General features: G+C 42.3%; 1 protein-coding gene across 1 annotated transcript; it reads right to left on the reverse strand.

Moving 5' to 3' along the window:
- Window positions 1-14,600: 14,600 nt before the first annotated feature.
- On the reverse strand, window positions 14,601-16,319 carry CH25H (cholesterol 25-hydroxylase). The gene has a single exon (XM_004369913.2). The coding sequence runs from the start codon at window positions 15,670-15,672 to the stop codon at window positions 14,860-14,862; it is 813 nt and encodes a 270-aa protein (XP_004369970.1). The 5' UTR covers window positions 15,673-16,319; the 3' UTR covers window positions 14,601-14,859.
- Between the last annotated feature and the right edge of the window lie 3,885 nt (window positions 16,320-20,204).

Below are 20,204 nucleotides of genomic sequence, written 5' to 3' on the forward strand. Positions count from 1 at the left end.
GGGCTTTCAATGGCTGATTTTTTGGAAGTAGATTGCCAGGCCTTTCTTCAGAGCGCCTCTTGGTTGACTCAAAATGTCCAACCTTTCTGTTAGCAGCCAAGTGGGTTAACGGTTTTACCACCCAGGGATTCCTTGATCTAATTTTTTTTTTTTTTTTAAACATGTTGTTTTATGACATTGGTTAACAACCCCACAACATATTAACCCTCTAAATTCTCAACCTTTTTTTTTTGTGGTAAAAATACACATAGCCTAAGATACACCGTTTCAAAAATTTCTACATACACAGTTCAGTGACATTGACTACTCTCTTCCAATTGTGCTGTTATTCTCACTTAAGATGAAGGCTTACAGAACAAAATAGTTTCTCATTTAACAGTTACTACAAATGTTGCCCTATGACAATGGTTAACAATCTCACAACACATCAACAATATCCTTACTCAACTTTGGGTTCCCTATCACCAGCTTCCTTGTCCCCTTCTGCCTTCTGGCCCTTGTCACTGGACTCCTGTCCCTCGTTAGTCTCATTTGGTTTTACGGGGCTGTCCACTCCCAGGCTGAACAGTGAACCTCGGAGGTAACTTCACCACTGAGCTAAAGGGTGTCTGGGGGCCATACTCTCTAGGTTTCTCCAGTCTCCTTTAGGCCAGTAAATCTGGTCTTTTGTGTGTGTGTGTGAGTTAGAATTATGCTCTACATCCTTCTCCAGCTCTGTCCAGAACCCTCTGTTGTGATCCTGGTCAGAGCAGTCAGTGGTGGTAGCTGGGCACCATCTAGCTGTACTGGACTCAGTCCGGAGGAGGCCTTGGTAGCTGTGGACAATTAGTCCTTTGGACTAATCTTTTCCTTGTAACCTGTTCTCTTCATTCTCCCTTGCTCCCGAAGGGATGAGACCAGTGGAGTATCTTAGATGGCCGCTCACAGGCTTTTAAGACCCCAGACACTACTCACCAAGGTAGAATGTAGAGCATTGTCTTTATAAGCTGTGTCATGCCAATTGAGCTAGATGTTCCCCGAGACCCAGGGATTCCTTGGTCTAATTATTTTAAAAAAGAAACAACTTGCTGCCCTCCAGTAGATTCCAACTCGTAGGGACCTAATGTACGCAATATAGGACAGAGTGGAACAGCCCTACAGGGTTTCCAAGTCTGTAATCTTTAAGGAAGCAGACTGCCACATCCTTCTCCCTCAGAGTGGCTGGTGGGTTCGAACCACCGACCTTCAGTTAGCAGCCCAGCACTCAACCACTATGCGACCAGGGCTCCTTGATCTAATTATAGCCACATTTAAAATTTTTGTGACTATTTATGTCTCCAGCTCTAAAAGATACATTTATGTATTTACATATTACAGAATTGGCATGTTTGTGGCACACTAGGTGGCCTAGTGAGTTGCTAAAGGCATAGGCCTTGGAACCAGCCTGCCAGGGTTGAATTCTGGCTTCTATAACATCTTAGAGCTCATAGTACTCCATTGTAGTTGTTCCATAAATTATATAGCCGATCACCTATGTAGGGCTTTTAGATTTATTCTTATTATTATGTTATTTCTGGATTATTATCCACTAACGTATTTATCAAGTGCCAGGGAATACATCCATGAACAAGGTAAAGTCCTTGCCTTTATGGACTTACTCTACTCAGTATTATTGTAGACAAAGCTGTCTGAACTTAGATGATTACTATCTGTTGTGGTTATCTATTGCTGTATAACAAACAACCCCCAAATTTAGTCGCTTAAAACAATAATCTTCATTTTTTAATGTATTATTACCTTTCATGATTCCAGGGATTAGCTGGGCTCAAGGCAGGCTTTCTCGCCCAGATGGTTACTGACTGTGCCTTGGTCTGGAATCACAGGGAGGCGGCTCACTCATGTCCGGCTGGAGAAAGGGAGCGGCTCCTCAGGCATTTCTACTTTTGCCTTTTTCCCACATGGTTCTTCCCACGTGGCAGCTTCATGGTAGCTGAACTTCCATGGCGGCTCAGGTCTCCAAAGCGAGAACAAAGCAGAACGAAGCTGTGTCACCTCACATAATCTCGTTTCCGAAGCAGGGGAAGATTAACCAGTAAGCAAGGTACCCACGGGTTTACTCGTGTTTACCTTCTAATACTCATCGGTAACGCACAATTTTACATGGGTTTCACCACAGCAGATGTGGTGAAACTGTGCACTACAGATGAGTAAATAAGCACAAAGAAGCCCATGCTACCCTGCTTATTGGATAATTCCTCCCTATTCGGAAGTCACTTAGCAACACTTCTCCCACATTCTTTGTTGAGGTAGTCGCTCCAGGCCATCACTCAGGCTCACCTGGCTTCAAGGGAAGAGGACATAAGCTCCGCCTCTTCCTGGGAGGAGTCTCAAAGAATTTTCAGACTTTTTTTAAAACCATCTCCTTACGTCAGGAGAAATTCTTAAGACTTGGAAATGTTGCAATAAAGGGTGGACTCGTTTTTCTTTTCTGATTCACATTCATGTTGTTGTTAGTTGCCCTCCAGTCGACTCGGACTCATAGTGACCCCATGTACAACTGAACAAAATGTTGCTCAGTCTTCCTCTCTCTTCACCATTATTGGTATGCTCTAGTCCACTGTTAGAACCACCGTGTATTTTGAGTGACTTCCAAACTAGGAGGCTCTTTCCAGTACTATATCAGACAATATTCTGCTGTGAACCATAGGGTTTTCATTGTCTAATTTTCAGAACTGTATCGCCAGGCCTTTCTTCCTAGTCTGTCTTAATCTGGAAGCTCTGTTGAAACCTGTCCACCATGGGTGACCCTGCTGGTGTTTGAAATACTGATGGCATAGTTTCCAGTTGCATAGCTTCCAGCATGACAGCAACACACAGCCACCACAGTAAGACAAACTAACAGACGGATGTTGTATTCCCATTTATAATACCTACAATATAGTAGGCTCCTTGCCTGATACAAGCAAGTACGTATGATGGTGAACAAGATAGATGCAGTCCTGGCCTCTTGGAGATTACAGCCCAAAACAGAATTCAGACAAGTAAATTGGAAGTTATAATGAAGGGAGATTTAGGGCTTTAAAGAAAAAGTACAAAGTGTTTGTCAAACATTCAAGTATTTCCTAGGATTGGCTAGTCAGTCAAGGCCTTCTAGGAGGAAGTGACAGCTAAACTGAGACCTGGAGAATGAACAAGTGTCATTCAGGCACAAGGAACAGGTATGTTTCCAGCAGAAGGGACAGAACATGCAGAGACCCAGAAGCTTTGGTATGCCAGTGTGGTTTAGAGAAAACCCACTTAATTCTGATATGGACTCCTATGGCTCTTGAGAATCCTTAAAAAGCATGTGATGCATAGAAAATGATCACATTCCTTCCTACTGTCTTGAGGAGGGCTCTCCATTCTCCTGGTCTCATGTTTCTACAAAGGGACTTCCACTAGAGCAACAGATCAGGCCCCTCTCTCTGCTCCTTACCCACCTCTTCCCAGGAGAGGAGTGATTTATCTGAATGCGGAGAGCCTGACATCATTAGTCCACGGTTCTCGATTGGGTGGATTTAATATATTAAAACATTGCATGCTTTGAGAACTTCCCTCTTTCCCTATCTGTCCCCAAAAGTGTATTCTAACTCCCTCTGCCTGATGGCCTCAGTCTCAGTTTTCAACTGAATCTGAACTCAGAGGTAGAAATGAAGATATGTGATTAGTGACCGCCTCTCCAGAATCAGAGAGGTTACTGCTGGGAGGGTGCAACTGCTACCCTAAGCACCACAGTGAGGAGGCAGAAAAAATTATGAAACTCTGGTGAAGAAGACTTGGGTAACGTAATGGGTGATCATCTCTCCTTGTCTGCATAAAGCCCTTCCCAATGTCATAAGATTCCAGAAGCGCATTTCTGGGGTCACTTGAATGAGTCCTAGAAGACACCCAGAGAAGAAGGTGCACTGGTAATTTGATATGAGAAGAATTTACCTGTTGATTGGACTCATTCAGACTCTCATGCAGGCTGGGGTGCAGAAAGGAAACCAAGGCAACTAGCTACTCTCATAATCCTTGTGCCTTAGTTATCTAGTGCTGCTATAAAAGAAATACCACAAGGAGATGGCTTTAACAAAGAGAAATTTATTTTCTCACAGTCTAGGAGGCTAAAAGTCTGAGTTCAAGGTGCCAGCTCCAGGGGAAGGCTTTCTCTCTCTGTCACTCTGGGGGAAAGTCCTTGTCATCAATCTTTCCCTGGTCTAGAAGTGTCTCAGCACAGGGACCCCAGGTCCAAAGGACTTGTTCTGCTCCTGGCTCTGCTTTCTAGGTGGTAGGAGGTCCCCATGTCTCTCTGCTTGCTTCTCTCTTTTATGTCTCAAAAGAGATTGATTCAAGATACAACCTAATCTTGTAGATTGAGTCCTGCCTCATTAAAATAACTGCCTGTAATCCTGCCTCATTAACATTATAGAAGTAGGATTTATAACACATAGAAAAATCACACCAGATGACAAAATGGTGGACAATCACACAATACTGGGGATCATGGCCTAGCCAAGTTGACACACATTTTGGAGGGACACAATTCTATCCATAATACCTTTTTATTCCCACTCGCTCTCCAAGACTGTGTACTTCTCATCTCTCCTCCCTGAAAATCTGCTCATCCCCCTTCTGTTCTATGTATAAACTTTCTTTGCATCTCCATTCACATGGCACAAGATGGTAGCCCCATAATGTGATCTCAATCACTTTATTTTCCTATATAGTCAGATTTCCAATCCAGGTTGAGAAAGCTGTGGCCACAATAGAAAGATCATATAGTATACCATAGCTATCTGTGTCTATGGGGTGGGGTGGTGAGCAGTTACTCAGAGAAAAGGGGTCTGGATTTTGCAGGCTTCCAAATATGTCTTCTTCCATCTGAGAAGCTGTCTCTGATAGGTCTGGAGTCAGGATGGGCAAAGGATGGATCTTAGACTATGTGTGTGTTTGTGTGTGTAATATTATCATTAAGTCTGTTGCCATATTTTTTTCCTGGCAAATTGTCTTCAAAGCTAAAACTCAGAACAATAGATCCTAGATTAATTTATTATTATTATTATTTAGTATAATTGACATACAGTAAACTACACATATTTAAAGTATACAATTTGATAAATTTTGACATATTATACACCCATGAAATTATCTCTACAATCAAGATAGTGAACATAATCCATCACCCCTAACAGTTTTCTTGTGACCCTTGGTCATTCCTCCTTGCCAAACAACTACTGATCAACTTTCTGTCGAAAGATTAGTTTGCATTTTTGAGGGCTTAATATGAATGGAACCACCTAGTGTGTACTTTTTTTTGGAGGGGGTTGGCTTTTTTTTTTTTCAATTACATGTGATTTAGGAAATAATATTGGAGTTATTATTCCCAGTCCTTGAGCATGGAGAATGTGACCCAGCTGGAGCTGGGCTTGCAAGGACTCACAAGGACTCACAAGGACACATCAACTGAGCCCTGAGGTATAAAGACAATAGCTAAGTTAATCTTGGAAAGTATCTTTTAGGAAAACTTTCACACAAAGCCAGTCAAAGAGAACACAAAAGACTTTCTACTCTTATCTTTTTCTATTAGCATTTAGTGAATAGAAATTTGTTGGACCGGTGAAGACCCTCCTGACTGTCATTACTGAAACTCGTACCAATGATAGTTAAGAAAGACAATTCAAAATGTAGAATCAGAGTTTCTAGCCAATCTGTGAAAAGGCAAAGCTTTCAATGGTTTTGTCCATTTGCAATGTTAATATATAGTGATGATTCTGTAATATCCTCTGGACTCGGCAGGCATGGCTATGGCAACATGCTTGTACGTTTTCCCACCTGTGTCTGTTCTGTAATATTTCTTTGGACTTGGGCAGACATGGCTCTGGCAGCATGGTTGTCCATTTCCCACTTTCGCCTTTTTGAATATATGCCGAACAAAATTTTCTTTTTGCTTTGCTAAACTTTGTGATGTTTTTTCCCTTACAACAGTTAATGGTGTAGTCATCAAGGATTTCTGAAGCTACGAATCCAGTCGACCTTGAGGAAACCTGGACTGTGGAGCAGAAGCTACCAAAGAGAGGTCCTATCTTCTGGACCCATGTGTTCCCACTCCATGTCCCTTTGACACCAACAGGGTAAGTGCTCTCGGAAAACGAGCCTTTGCTTAGTCTTTTTAGTTCTCTTTCTCATGGTTTCTTAAACTTTGTTTGGCATATTTGTTTGAAAAACCAGTTGTTTGATTAAGGAGAATCTTTCTTAGATTTTTGCTTGATCATTTGGTTAAAAGTGACATTTAGTATCTCTTTAGGTGAACTGCAGTTTAGGTCCGGATTTGGACGTTTGAAATATTAAAGAGGTAATTCTGTTGTCAAAGAGCTTCGAGTCACTAAAAACCGCAAAATTCAGGCCTTTTTGTGGCTCAGAGAAAACTTGGAAAACAGTGCTCTGTTTTGCCAAATTCTCAGGGGGAGGTGGCAGCTCCTGACCTGTGTTATGAAATTTGGAGGGAGAAGTGGTAGTTCCGCACCTTTTTTTTTATGATATAGTTTCTCAATGAAGAATCACAATGTTAAAATTAAAATCATTGGCAACTTTAAAGTACTTTCCAGTTGGAAGAACTAGCCTATTTAAGGTTTAAAATAAGAGACTAGGTCTCTAGCCAGCAGAATGAATTAAGTTCAAAAAGAAGGAAACCAAAATCTTGAATCTTAGAGCTTAACATCTTTGATAAATGTACCAAGACACTGGTCAAGGGTTCACATTTAAAAACACTATAAACTGAGTATACTAGAAGTAACTTGGAATTTCGATGACCACTCTGAGAAAATGAGCTTACATTTGTGTTGTCCTTTCTTTCCTTTAGAGAAATTTCACTTGATGCTCAGGTTTTGTCAAAAGGTCTAATATTCCTCCATCTGAGGCTCTGACAGTAAGTTTTATCTAGAACCTGTTTTTTTTCCATTGAATCGAGTCAATCTTACCAAAAATTTCTATATACACTTTAAGAAACTAAGATCCCCATATCCTTGTTTTGCATGGTATTATCTGGAGAGGTTATGTGGTCTTTCTGTCTCCTTTTGTTCTAAGAGCTTGCTTCTGGTCTAGAGTGTTGGGTCTAAGTTTGGTGGCTATGGCTGAGAATTGGTGCTTTTTGTAAGGCTGGTCCTAGAACCTCAGTTCTTTCTTCATCCAGAAAAAACTGTGTCTTGTGTCTGTCTTATGATTCAGATTTTTAATAGCTACTTGGAGAAACTTTGATATAAATTAGTCTATGTAAAACGTACAGTAAGATCTTTATGTTTTATACTATGTCAATCTTAAAAGCGAAACTTTTCTAAGAAATCTAAGCTGGATATTATATGAAATGTGTTTTATTTAAGCCAAAAGAATAATTTTTGTCTTGAAAGTAGCAGTTCCAGAGCAGTAGAAGAGAAATTGGTTTTCTTTTGCCCTTCAAAATGCCTAGGTCAACTTAAACATTTGTAAATATCTTCCTTGAGTCAAGAGAGTGACGGTGGTGGGGCAAGATCAGGCCTCCTCAGCCCCCAGCCCCACTCTCCAAGCTTGTTAAGAAAGACAATTCAAAATGTAGGATCACAGTTTCTAGCCAGTCTGTAAAAAGGCGAAGCTTTCAGTGGTTTTGCTCATTTGTAATGTTAATATACACTGATGATTCTGCAATATCCTCTGGACACAGGCAGATGTGGCTGTGGCAGCATGCTTGTCCGTTTTCCCATTCTTGTCTGTTCTGTGATATTCTTTGGACTTGGGCAGACATGGCTGTGGCAGCATGGTTGTCCATTACCCACTTTTGCCTTTTTGAATACATGCCAAATAAAATTTTCTTTTTGCTTTTCTAAACTTTGTGATTTTTTTTCCCCTACAACACATGGTTATTTTGAGATTCATCCATGTCATGACATGTATCAACATTTCCTTTCTGTTTACTGTTGAGTTGCATTGCATTGTAAGAATGCTTTCTTAAACGATTTTTTAAACAGAACTTTTCAGGGCTAAAATAAAAGTTCACACCAAATTACCCACAAACATATGTGGCGGAATAGCTCTTAGCAAAATTTGAAACAAACACTTCACTCCAGTTGCTACAAAACATCAGAGCTGTTTACATTAAGTTTATGCAAATGATTAACAAACAATATAGATTGCAACAATTTCTAAGCAGTGTCCCATAACTGCATTTCTGATACTCAGCCCCCAGTGGTGCTGGGAACCCAAGAGTCTGCAAAAATGCAGCCCAGCTGTTGACTTCTAGCCCAGCCGGGTGACCAAGGGAAAGTCACTTCCCCATCTCTGAGCCTTAGTTTCCTCATTTGTAAAACAAGGAAACTGCATTCCAAGTATTTCCTAATTTGGCAGTGTCCGCATGTAAGCTGTCTTCTCTCAGCAATGCTGGCTCTGTGACAGCTCAAACCCAGTACCAAAGTTGAGTGACTCTCCCTTTCTCCACCTAACAGGGGCTCAAAGTGCCAGTTACTGTCTATCTCCAAGAGGCGTCTCATTTCCAAACCCTTCGCTGCCAAATTCTTCCTATCTAGCCGACTGCAGTTTGGGCTGGGAGCCGGTCCCTTGGCACGGAGGAGGGAAGCGCCCTCTCCTGGCGGATCTGAGGCTGACACTGCCTCTGGTTCTTGCACATAACACTAGTGCTCTGGCTACTTCGGCAAGCTGGGCTGCCCTGAGGCCAGCTTCCTCTAAATCTGACTTCCTCCCTCCTACCCTCCCTTCCATTGGTGGAAGTCCACTCCCAGACGCTCCTGAGATGTAGCAGGAAGCAAGATCCAGGGCTTTCAGAGGAGAGGAGTACAAGGAAAGGAAGCTGGTGTGGAGCCAGAGAGGCAGCAGCTGGATAGATGGCATCTGTGAGGGAGCATAGTTGTGACAGGAATGGAGGGAGTCAGGAGGTGTAGTGCTTTTTCCTCCCTTCACACATGCCCGAGGTCCACGTTGTCACAGGGCATACCGAGCGAGCCTTCACTTGTCCCCTCAGCATCCTACTGCTTCATCTCATTTGATCTTTAAAGCAATCTTAGAAAGTAGGCAAGGTCAGTTATGATTACCCTAACTCCACTCATTCCACAGAGAGGGAAACTGATGCTCACAGTGATTCAGTGACTTCCAAAAAACAGATAATCAGACTGCTCAAAACCAGACTCTTCTGGTTCCAAGCCACAGCACCTACAACTTGTTCCTGCCTCTGTTACAGCACTAACCACATTAGATTGGAAGCATTTGCATGCCTGACTCTCTTTCCTGGTAGACAGTGACCTTCTCTAGAACAGACTCAATGGATGAAGAAAGACATAATTAATGGCAAAAATGTGTTTCTAGTGCGTCCAGGATTCATGCAACACTGAACCAGTATTTATCAACAACTAGGCATAGTACTATAGGGTCACTAAGAGTCGGAATCAACTCAATGCCAAAAGATTTGGTTTGGTTTTTGGTAGACATAGTACTGGGGGTGGAAAAAAAATGGTAAACAGGACAGAAATGATAATGTGTAAGTGTGTCTGTGTGTATAGAAAAAGAGAGAGAGAGAAGAGTGTGTGTGGGTATATGTATGTATGTATAGGTATATATACACATATATATGTGTGTGTGTGTATAATGTGTGTTGTTGCTGTTGTGTGCCGTCAAGTTGATTCCGACTCATAGAGACCCCAAGTAACATAGTAGAAGTGCCCCCATGGGGTTTTCTAGGCTGTAATTTTTACAGGAGCAGATAGCAAGGTCTTTCTTTCGCAGAGCCACTACCTTTCAGTTAGCCGCCGAGTGCTTAACCGTTGTGTCATCAGGGCTTCTTGTGTACATATATAGTGTTTATATATGGCACGCTTGTCCATACACGTAGTGTCTGCATATATATACAACATGTGTATTTGTAATATGTGCATATATAGTGTACATACATATATATAGTGTATGTACATATATACATATATAGTATATATATACATGTATATGTAAATAGTATGTGTACCTATATGTATACAGTTTGAGTGTGTGTATATAGTGTGTGTGTATATATACAGTGCACATATAGTGTGTATATATAATGTGTATACATAGTGTAACTATGCTCAGACACATGGTGTGTGTGCATATATGTGTGTATATACTGTCTGTGTGTATGTGTATTACAGTGCAAGGCAATAGGAGATTTACAGGGTACATAAGGAGATAATAAGAGGCATTCATTACACAAAATATAGATTTTTTTTTTAATAAGAAGAAGTGTCTTGCAGCTTGCATCCCTGCCGTGGAGAAAGAGGAGCCATTGAAGGGAGAAGAAACAGCTGGAGAATTAGAAAGAAAAACAGTTTGGAGACCCCTCACCAAAGTCAAGCAAGAACCACATTCTAAGAAGAGGTTGGTGAGCAAAAACAAATACATTAAAAAAAAAAAATTGCCCAGGAGATGGGAAACCAAGAAGAAAAAAAAAAAATCACTGGGTTTGATAATTAGGAAGATAGTGGTGAACCAGGAAAGAAAAGGTTCAGAAGAGGCAGGGGGTGGGATGACTCAGAAGCGAGGAAGTAGAATCAGACATACACAGACATCTGTCTCTTTCCAAAACTTTGGCCTTGAAAAGATGACAAGAGAGAAGCAGCTTGTGATACAAGCAGGATAAAAAATTCGACTTTACTTGGTTCTCTGTTAAGACCAACGAACTCAAATGTATTTGTGGACAAAAGTTTACAGCCTGAACTGCAGCGTTAATGCTCGGGTCAAGTCCCATCAATCACAGCAAACAAGAGTATGAGCAAGACCTCCAAGGAGCATTTTACATATACCAAAACCCATTACTGTCTAGTGTATTCTAACTCATAGCGACCCTATGGGACAGAGTAGAACTGCCCCAGTGGGTTTCCAAGGAGCAGCTGGTAGATTCAATCTTCTGACCTTTTGGTTAGCAGCCAAGCTCTTAACCACTTTGCCACCAGAGCTCCATTAGTAACTCATAAATTCCTCACAAAATCAGTTCTAGGAGTATCCATAGTTTACAAATGAGGAAGCTGTGGCACAGAGAGGTTAAGAAACTTACCCAAAGTTACTCAGCTTTTAAGTCCCAGAGTCAAGACTCTCACTCAGGCAGTCTGCCTCCGACATTTATGCTCTTAATGGATGTACAATGACGGATGCAGAAAATGGAATCTGTAACCTGCTTCCCGCTTGCCCAGGTCCTGCCTAGACTGGCCTAAGGCCAGCTTCCCTGGCTTTCTTCAATGCCCAGGCAGAAGTCTTGAATCCAGGGACATATGTGCCAAAGTAATGTGCCAGAAGGTTGCTGTGTCGGGGTGGGGGGCATTTGCTGATGGGAAACAGCAAGGAGAGGCCATTTGTTGGTGTTGCAGGATTTGCATCTCTCTGAAAGTTGTGAAGATTATCACAAACATTATCATAAGAGAGGTTTAGTGGAGAATATGAATTGTAAGTTTGAGAACTGGTTCCAACATCAGTTTTTTACAACCTAAAACAAATCACTTAACCTATGCAGGTATGAATTCTCCACCTATAACATGGAGATGATAATAATAATAGTAACTGTCATGGATTGAATTATGTCCCCCCCAAAAAAAATGTGTGTATCAGTTTGGCTGGGCCATGATTCCCAGTACTGTGTGATTGTACTCCATTTTGTGATTGTAATTTTATGTTAAAGAAGGTTAGGGTGGGATTGTAACACCCTTACTAAGGTCTCATCCCTGATCCAATGTAAAGGGAGTTTCCCTGGAGTGTGGCCTGGACCACCTTTTATCTTACAAGGAGATAAAAGGAAAGGGAAGCAAGCAGAGAACTGGGGACCTCATACCACCAAGAAAGCCATGCTGGGAGCAGAGTGTGTCCTTTGGACCTGGGGTCCCTGCAAGGAGAAGCTCGTAGTCTGGGGGAGATGGATGAGAAGGCCGACAGAGAAAGAAAGCCTTCCCCTGGAGCTGATGCCCTGACTTTGGACTTTTAGCCCATTTTCTGTGAAGAAATAACTTCCTCTTTGTTAAAGCCATCCACTTGTGGTATTTCTGTTACAGCAGCACTAGATGACTAAGACACTGTCCTACATCCCTAAGGGTGTTGTTGTAAGGAGCAAGTGAAATAACGTGTGAAAGTGCAGGCAAATGTGAACTATTTCCCTATTGTTACTATTACTGTTGTTGTTATTATTGTTATTAGCATTATTAGGCTTCCAACCTATGTGAAAAAATGCCTATCCCTTCTTCTCCTCCATTCCCAACCTCCAAAGCCTTAAAAATAAATAAGACATTTGATTTTGAGAAAGTTTTTCTAAATCCCAACAAATACTGTCCATATGTACAATTTGCTCCTAATCCAAAATTCCCTTATAGTGTAAGGCAACATAATGCATTTTTTAAAAAATTCTATGAAGGAGAGCTTTGATAAATTGTCATTGCTGAAGATTTCCTGTGTAGCTGTTGGATGCCCAGTATTAAATGACAGATTCTGGAGTCAAGTTATAAAAAATTTTAGGAAAGATTTTACTGGGGAGTAAAGCAAATTGCTGCAGCCAGGAATCCTGATACTCAAGAAGAGCTATCAAGAACCTCAATTTGAGAAAGATAGCAATCTCTTTTTTATGGAACCTTTGAGGAATTTACTTGGCAAAAAAGATTTAGGTCCTGGAAAGTTGTCACTTAAGCAAAGGTGAGTCCTTTCAAAGCAGGGGCAAAATTGTGATTGGGCCACGTGTCCTTTCTTTTGTTTATAATAGGTGCAAGGGTGCCTGGCTTCATTATGAGGAAGTCTCCAGAGAATGGAAGTTTTGGAAATACCAGTTAAGTAAGGTTTATAGGTGAAAGCACCCAGGGCTGGTCTAAACTGGTTATGGCCGTTTCTGGTTGATGCTAGAGCTGCTCAAAATGACTACTAGCTGTACCTTCCATATATTCCACACCTCTTTTTCCTCCACTCAGCATGCTGATCATAACCAGCTCCAACATCTCATTGCCTGTTTTCATGTATTTCACTCTCACATCATAAATCAATATAACCTTTAAATCCCAGAATGGTCCTGCTGTAGACAGATGAGGAGGTGACCTTGGCACAGAAGCCAAGGTAGCATACACACGGAGAAGGAATGTGAGAAAATCAGCTGAGCAGCCAGGCATGCTGCTAAACATTTGGAGGGCTTAAACATATGTCTATGAAGTCTCATTTGGCAGACAGTGGATACCAGATATTTAGATGGATTCTTCACCTTTAAACAAGACAGTTTAGAACATATATAATGAGTCTAGAACAACATACAAAGCTGCCTTTCTTCATCCTTTTCTGTCTAAACTGTCCTGATTTCTGACTTCACACAATATTACTACATTCAAAAGTTAAAATTAAAACAATTAGGTAGCAGCCAGACAGACTGCAAGAGGGGTGACAGTTATGTGGTCAGAAATAGAAATACTTATAGTCACAACAAGTGACCTAAGAGAACACCTTGGACACTATTTCCCTTTATAGATGAGAAACCAGGGATCTAAGACCAAATTCCACTACATCACTACCTCTTACCTTTCTTGAGGAAGGGATGTATATTTTGCATGTATGTCTTAATTAAGAAAGCTAAATATACAAAACTCCCAGATTGCATAGCCACTGTATTTCGTGATCATTTGCATTAGTTAAGGATGCAGTCTTCATGAAAAGACAGCCTTACTCAGAAACCCTAACTGTATCTATTAGCAACTCTAGTGCACACTTTTGACACATCAGTTTTGCAAAGCAAGGTACTCCTCTAATTCTATTCATCCCCACACCCCAAATAATCAAACAATTGTCCAATGTTAATCTCTCTGTAAAACTTTACAAAGTAATTTTTATCAGTTGTCTGTTACCCAGAAATCAGCTGAAAAGCATTCAGAACAATCATGTTCTCCTCAGCAATACTTACTGGGTTTCCCTCTGTGAAATCTCCAGAACAAAACAAGCAGATCCCTTCTCCAGCCTCCTTCTCTCCTACAAACCCCCAACAAAACACTCAACCCTGGATATTCCTCTTTCCATGGACCAGTTGATCTAGGCTCTGAAGAGTACCTGCCCTCCTAGCTCCCCCTTCCCTCTTTAGTTTTTGTCAAAATGCCAATGAAACAGGAGCCAATACTCGTTTTGTTCATGTTCTTTTTTTTTAAAGCACAAATAACATTTCTTTCAGTATAAATATACAATTCTATGAAAAAGTAGGAGGAAAAAACTGCTATAATCTTTGTCACTGTCCAGCAGGAACATGTTTCATAGTTTACAGAGTCGGCAATCAGAGCCTCTATCTATTAACAGATACTGTTGTCTCAGCCTTGTTCTAGGACACTTACAAACATAGGAAATTCCTTGATCAACAAACAAATCCTTTTAGAGATGATTTAAATATGCCGGTGATGAACGTTTAATTTATATCCAGGGATTAGGGCTACTGAAGTGAGCTAAATACCAAGAATACATTTGCATCCATATAAACCAAAACAAACAAACCCTTGCCGTTAAGTCAATTCCGCTCATAATAACCCTTTAGGACAGAGTAGAACTGCCCCTATAGGGTTTCCAAGGAGCACTGGTGGATTAGAAATGCCGACCTTCTGGTTAGCATCCGAGCTTTTAACCACTGAGCCACCACGGCTGCTGCATCGATATACAAACATTTTATAAATTACTTTGTCACCTTGCAAAAATACATCAGATTTTATCTACAAGAGTTTTCATTAGTTAATAAGTCACTTGCTTTAAAAAAACAATAGCTCAGGTGTGCTTCTCCTGATTCGAGCGTGAAATGCACAGCAGTTGCAGGTCTGAGGGGCACCCACTGCAGCCACACCACCAAGCTGGGAGGGGTGCAAGTTACTTGGCGTGCGCCAGTCGAAGCGTTCCCAGAAGTCTGTCCCAGTGTGTGAAGTAAGGTGCAAAGTTGCAGTTAAACTGGGTGTGGTGCAAGTCGTGGTGCACCACACCCCCGTACCACCCGAAAGGCACCAGTCTGTGAGTGGACCAGGGGAAGTTATAGCCTGAGTGGTCCTCCACCGACAGCCAGATGTTGATCACATGGAACACTAGCACGGTAAGCGGGTGGCACCCGAGCAGCTTGACGTTTACCGCGTCAAAGAAGCCCAAGGAAAACAGCTCCCAGACACTCATGTACTGCGTGGCCAAAGCGAACGAGGACGAGTTCTGGTGGTGCACCTTGTGGAAGGTCCGGTACAGCCAGGGCACCTTGTGGTGCAGCACATGCCACGCGAAGAACTCGGCGTCGAAGAGCAGCAGACAGACCAAGACGTGGCACGCCAGCTCCAGCAGCTCCGGAGCCTCGGTGAGCAGGCGGTCCGGACTACTAGCCCAGTGCAGCAGAGTCACCGGGAACACGAACAGCACGTGCTGGTACAGAGTCTGCCCCAAGCACGGCAGCAGCTGTCGCGCCGTCGGCGAGAAGTTAGGGTGGATCTTGTAGCGCCGCAGCGCGGGCACCCAGGGGTACAACACGTCCAGCACCACGAAGGGCAGGCAGAAGACCACGTAGGTGGTTATCCCAAAGATGACCAGAAAGAAGGGCGACTGCGTGAGGGCGTCCGGGTTCCTCACGCAGTCCCAGAGTGGCTGCAGGAACCGCTGGCTCGAGTTGCAGAAGACCTGGAGCTCCGAGCTGTTCCAGCCGCTCATGGTGAGGCTAAGTCAGGCGCTGCTCCCGCTCGCCTCCGGCCGACTATTCTTAAGGCATGTGGCTCCGCCCCGAGTTATGTCAGCGACGTTTTTGCTCTGTTTCCGACTGCGCTGAGCTTGAATAAATAAAGAACCCAACAAGGTTGCTCGTAGTTGCTATAAATACACACTTCTACAGCCGCATTCAATTGGCTTTTATAGATGCATGTATAAGTAATTGCAGTTAGTAACTTTTCATATGCCTGCAGAATTATTTTCTGATTTTTTAAATTGATGTATAATTTACATACAACACAATGCACAGATTTTCAGTGGAGTTTACAAGTTTTGCCAACTCAATTCATCTGTCATCACCACCCTAAACAAGATAAATATGTCCATCACCCCCAGAAAGCACCCCCTTTGCAATCAATGCAGAATGACTTGTAATTTTAAATGCATACATATAATTGCATTTATGTGTTTTCATAATGACGCAAGGATAACTGAATGTTCTAAAACGTTTTAAAGCGATGTACCTTTTGTACATCAGATCTTTTCTATTTATGCAACCTAACGGAGCGCAAACTATCCTTCCGGAGAGCGGACCGCGGGTCTCCTGGCCGCCCGCAGCGGAGGTCAGGGCAGGATAACGACACTCGACGGCTGGCTGAATAGGAACCTCGGCCAGTTCCAATATCTCTCAAGAGCCGCTTTTCCGCCGGGTTGGCAGCCTCACCAGGAGCGGGCAGCGGGGACCTGCGAGAACAACCCTCCGCGGGTGCCTCGCGCTCCGCCTGGGGAACCGAGACCTGCGACAGGGACACCGACGCACAGCGGCCAAGGGAGAGGGCCGTGACTGCTGGACGTCCCTTTAAAAACAAAACAAAACCAACCAAAATGCTGGCGTAACACCCAAGAACCTACGCAGGTCTAGCTAAAAAGACGCTGCATTTCAAGATGGGAGTTGGAAGCAATGAAACCAGTAAGCCGTCCCCTTTCTTCCTCAAGGGAGTGATTTGTGCCTCCCAAGAAAAGAGGTTGTTGAACGAGCAGGTGATGTCGCGCCTACCCTGCTCTTTCCTCGGTGGACTTCGTGGCGCCAACTTGCCTCTCATCCACCTCCTTCCCCAAAACGATCCCGACCCAGAGAGCCGGACTGTGGAGCTGTTCCTGTCCTCTGAGTTTCTCCGCCCGCGAAGTCTGGCCTGGGCTGAGCGCAAGAGTGTCAGTACTACGAGAGCTCTGGGGAGCTCCCAGGACCAGCAGGAAAAAACTACCTCCGCGTTTGACCTGGGTGGCTGACACGCGACTCACGGGACCCCTAAATGACAGAGGTTTTGGACAAAAACTTTGGAGTCAGGGACCACTCCCAATTCTAGCGTTGCCTCTACTTTATAGCTGCCTGGTTGGGACAAGCGCTTCACTCTGCAAAGCTTCCTTTTCTTTATGCCCCCAAATGGGAAAAATAATAGTAGCCATCTCACTAGGCTGTTGTGAGCATTAAATTGAATAATAATAATAATAAGGCTACCATGTAATGTCTACCTACTGGCTGTGTTGTACTTACGAAACTTGGTTTCATTATGAAATGCAGTGATTTCATAACGCTCATTTAATCTCAGAAGAGCATGGTCCCCCACCCTGCTAAGAAGTGATCATTATCATTGCTGTAATTTTATAGAAATAAAATCATAGTGCCTGGCCCACAGTAAACATATGAAAAGATACATATTATTTTAAATTTTTACTCCACATTTCATCTAAAGAATAATTGAGGAAGCTTGTAATAAAAATCAAATAATACTGTGGAAAGAGAAATGAATGACAGAAAGCCATATATTGTGAGGAAATAATAAGTACAACAAATATATAGACCAATATATAGACCTAGAAATAAAATAGGATATGTACATATCCTATTATTATACATATATAATAGGCCGTTCATAACGTGGTAATATCAGCTGTTGTTTGTCCTTGCACTACTACTGATGGATTACGGATATTTCTTAGATGCTCATCCCCTAAAGCCCCCAGACAGTGGCCTTTGGTCCTATAACAATCTTTTTTTTTTTTTTTTAACCCTATTATGCCATAAGAATGCTATCATATTCTTCTCGTGTCTTAAGAAAATGTTCATAACAGGCAATGCAAAAAGGGAAAAAGGATGGATTTTCTCATGCTCCTCTGATATTTAGTTGGTAGCAGAGAGACAGGTGCAATTCAAACCTCTGGCCTCCCTACTCCTGAGTTTCTTCTAGTTAGACAACCTGTCCTTTCGAAGCTCCTCCCCAACTCCAACCTCCACTACCACCACCACCCTTGCCCCCAACACTATTTCCACTTTACTTTTAGGGCAACCTAGAAACTTTCTTCTTTCTCATTCCTTGCAGAAATGGGCCTGTCCTTGAACTGTGTGTGTCTCAAGCAGTATCTTAGAAGAGGAAGAGCTTTTTCTCCTTCAGTCTGGGACCCCTCAAGGCTCCAAAGGGACCACCAGAGCTTACTTTCTCAGACTTACAGATGAATTCTGCTCACAAATGAAGTATCATTCAAATGTACCCTCAAAGAAATTAAGTCAGCCGTCAAATTCTGTTTCAGCACACTGTCATTTTCTTGTGGTTTCAGCTATCATGTGTGGGTACCTTTGATGCTTTCACAGATTTTTAAGTGAGTGGCATTGGTGGGTTTCCTTAATGGGAGTCTAGCTATTAGATTTAGCTGTCAGGACTGACTCCCTTGAGCCCCCAGCCCCAACCAGCCCACTCTATTCCTTCGTTTTCATCCTCTGCCACTAAACCTGTTAAAATAATCACTGTTGTTGTTAGGTGCCATCAAGTCAGTTTCAACTCATAGTGACCCTATGTACAACAGAACAAAACACTGCCCAGTCCTGGACCATCCTCACAATCGTTGCTATGCTTGAGCCCATTGTTGCAGCCACTGTGTCAATCCGTCTCATTGAGGGTCTTCCTCTTTTTCACTAACCCTCTACTTTACAAGCATGATGCCCTTAATTCAAGAGCATCAATTCTTCTTCGGTCTTCCTTCTTCATTGTCCAGCTTCTGCATGCATATGAGGCAAATGAAAATACCATGGCTTGGGTTCAGGTGCACCTTAGTCCTCAAAGTGACATCTTTGCTTTTCAACACTTTAAAGAGGTTACTAGAGAATAGTCACTAGAAGCCAATTAATAAAGCTCTGTGCAGCAAAACCGGGAAGCCATGGCTTCGGCCTTTGTCCAGGCTCACGCTTCCTGCCTCAAGGCACTGTGAAGAATAAGACTTCTTTGCCTTCCCTGTACATAGCTCACCTGGGAAGAAGGTTATATCCAACATACAAATGCAACCATCTCAGGGAAACCAGTCAGTTAAAAACTTATCAGTTGTCCACTCTATGTCATGGAGGATGCTGAAAAGTAGACACAATATGTCGGGCAACCAAAAACAACATCACTTGAGCCCCCCAAAATCAAATCCTATCTAGTATTGACTAAAGTGGTGTCATTTTTTGACTTGGCAAGCTTTCATCTTTAAACACTTTTTATTTGCACTAAATTTATTTAATAGCTTCCTAAATGATTAGGTCTTGTTAGGACACAGGGTGTATCTTCTAGGACTTTTTCCCACAGTGCTAAGCTTTATGCCTTGCTCATAACGAGTTCAAAAGATACCTGTGGACTAGACGATCATTTAAAAAGATACTGGCTCTAAATCAAGGTTGAAAATTGAAATTAAGAAAAAAATGTTGAGCACCAGTTAATACAGTTTAAGGCTACTACCTTACAGGGATGGTCTTCCACAGAGGGGGGTGTTCACTGATTTCAGATGGGATTGGCCACACAATTTCCTAAACTTTCCTACACTTCTCCAGATGATCATGACTTCCTCTTTCATCTTGGCATGATCTTTCTGATGGGGCCGGAGGACAGGAATCCTCTTTTCTAGCTATTCCAGGAGTCAAATCACTTTTCTGAGAGTACAACAATTAAGACTGTATATATTTAACACAATCTCAAAGTTATTTGGTACCAACTCACCAAAAGGCTTTGGGTACCCCCCCCAAAATAAAACAAGTAGTTGGGAAACCCATTAATTACCAAAGACGCAATCTCTCTCTCTTTTTAATGACCTTCATACTTTTTTTTTTTGTCTTTCCAAATTTGTATGAAACTGTTTTGATATTTATTAAACCAAAACAATTCCTGGATATCAGAGATGTGCATTTGTAGCGTTGTGTAACATGAACAAGTCATAGAGGGTGGAGTAATCGCAAAGATCAAATCTAATCCTTTGTTTTAGAGATTCAGTTTCAGAAAAGTCAAGATTAATGGCCAAACTGGGAATGGAGCCTGGTCAATGTCAGTTCCACATTATGTCTATAGGAGGAGTTTGGGATTAGAAGGGGGTCATTGAAGCTGCATTTACATGGCACTTTACAAACTCAGCAAACATTAATTATATACGACAAAAACAGTATAGGATGCTGATGAAGAATATGACATATGTTAGCTCCCCCGAGAGACTCTTTGATGCCACCACTGACCCAG

This window comes from Trichechus manatus, unplaced genomic scaffold, assembly GCF_000243295.1.
Source record: "Trichechus manatus latirostris isolate Lorelei unplaced genomic scaffold, TriManLat1.0 scaffold00007, whole genome shotgun sequence".
NCBI lineage: Eukaryota > Metazoa > Chordata > Mammalia > Sirenia > Trichechidae > Trichechus > Trichechus manatus.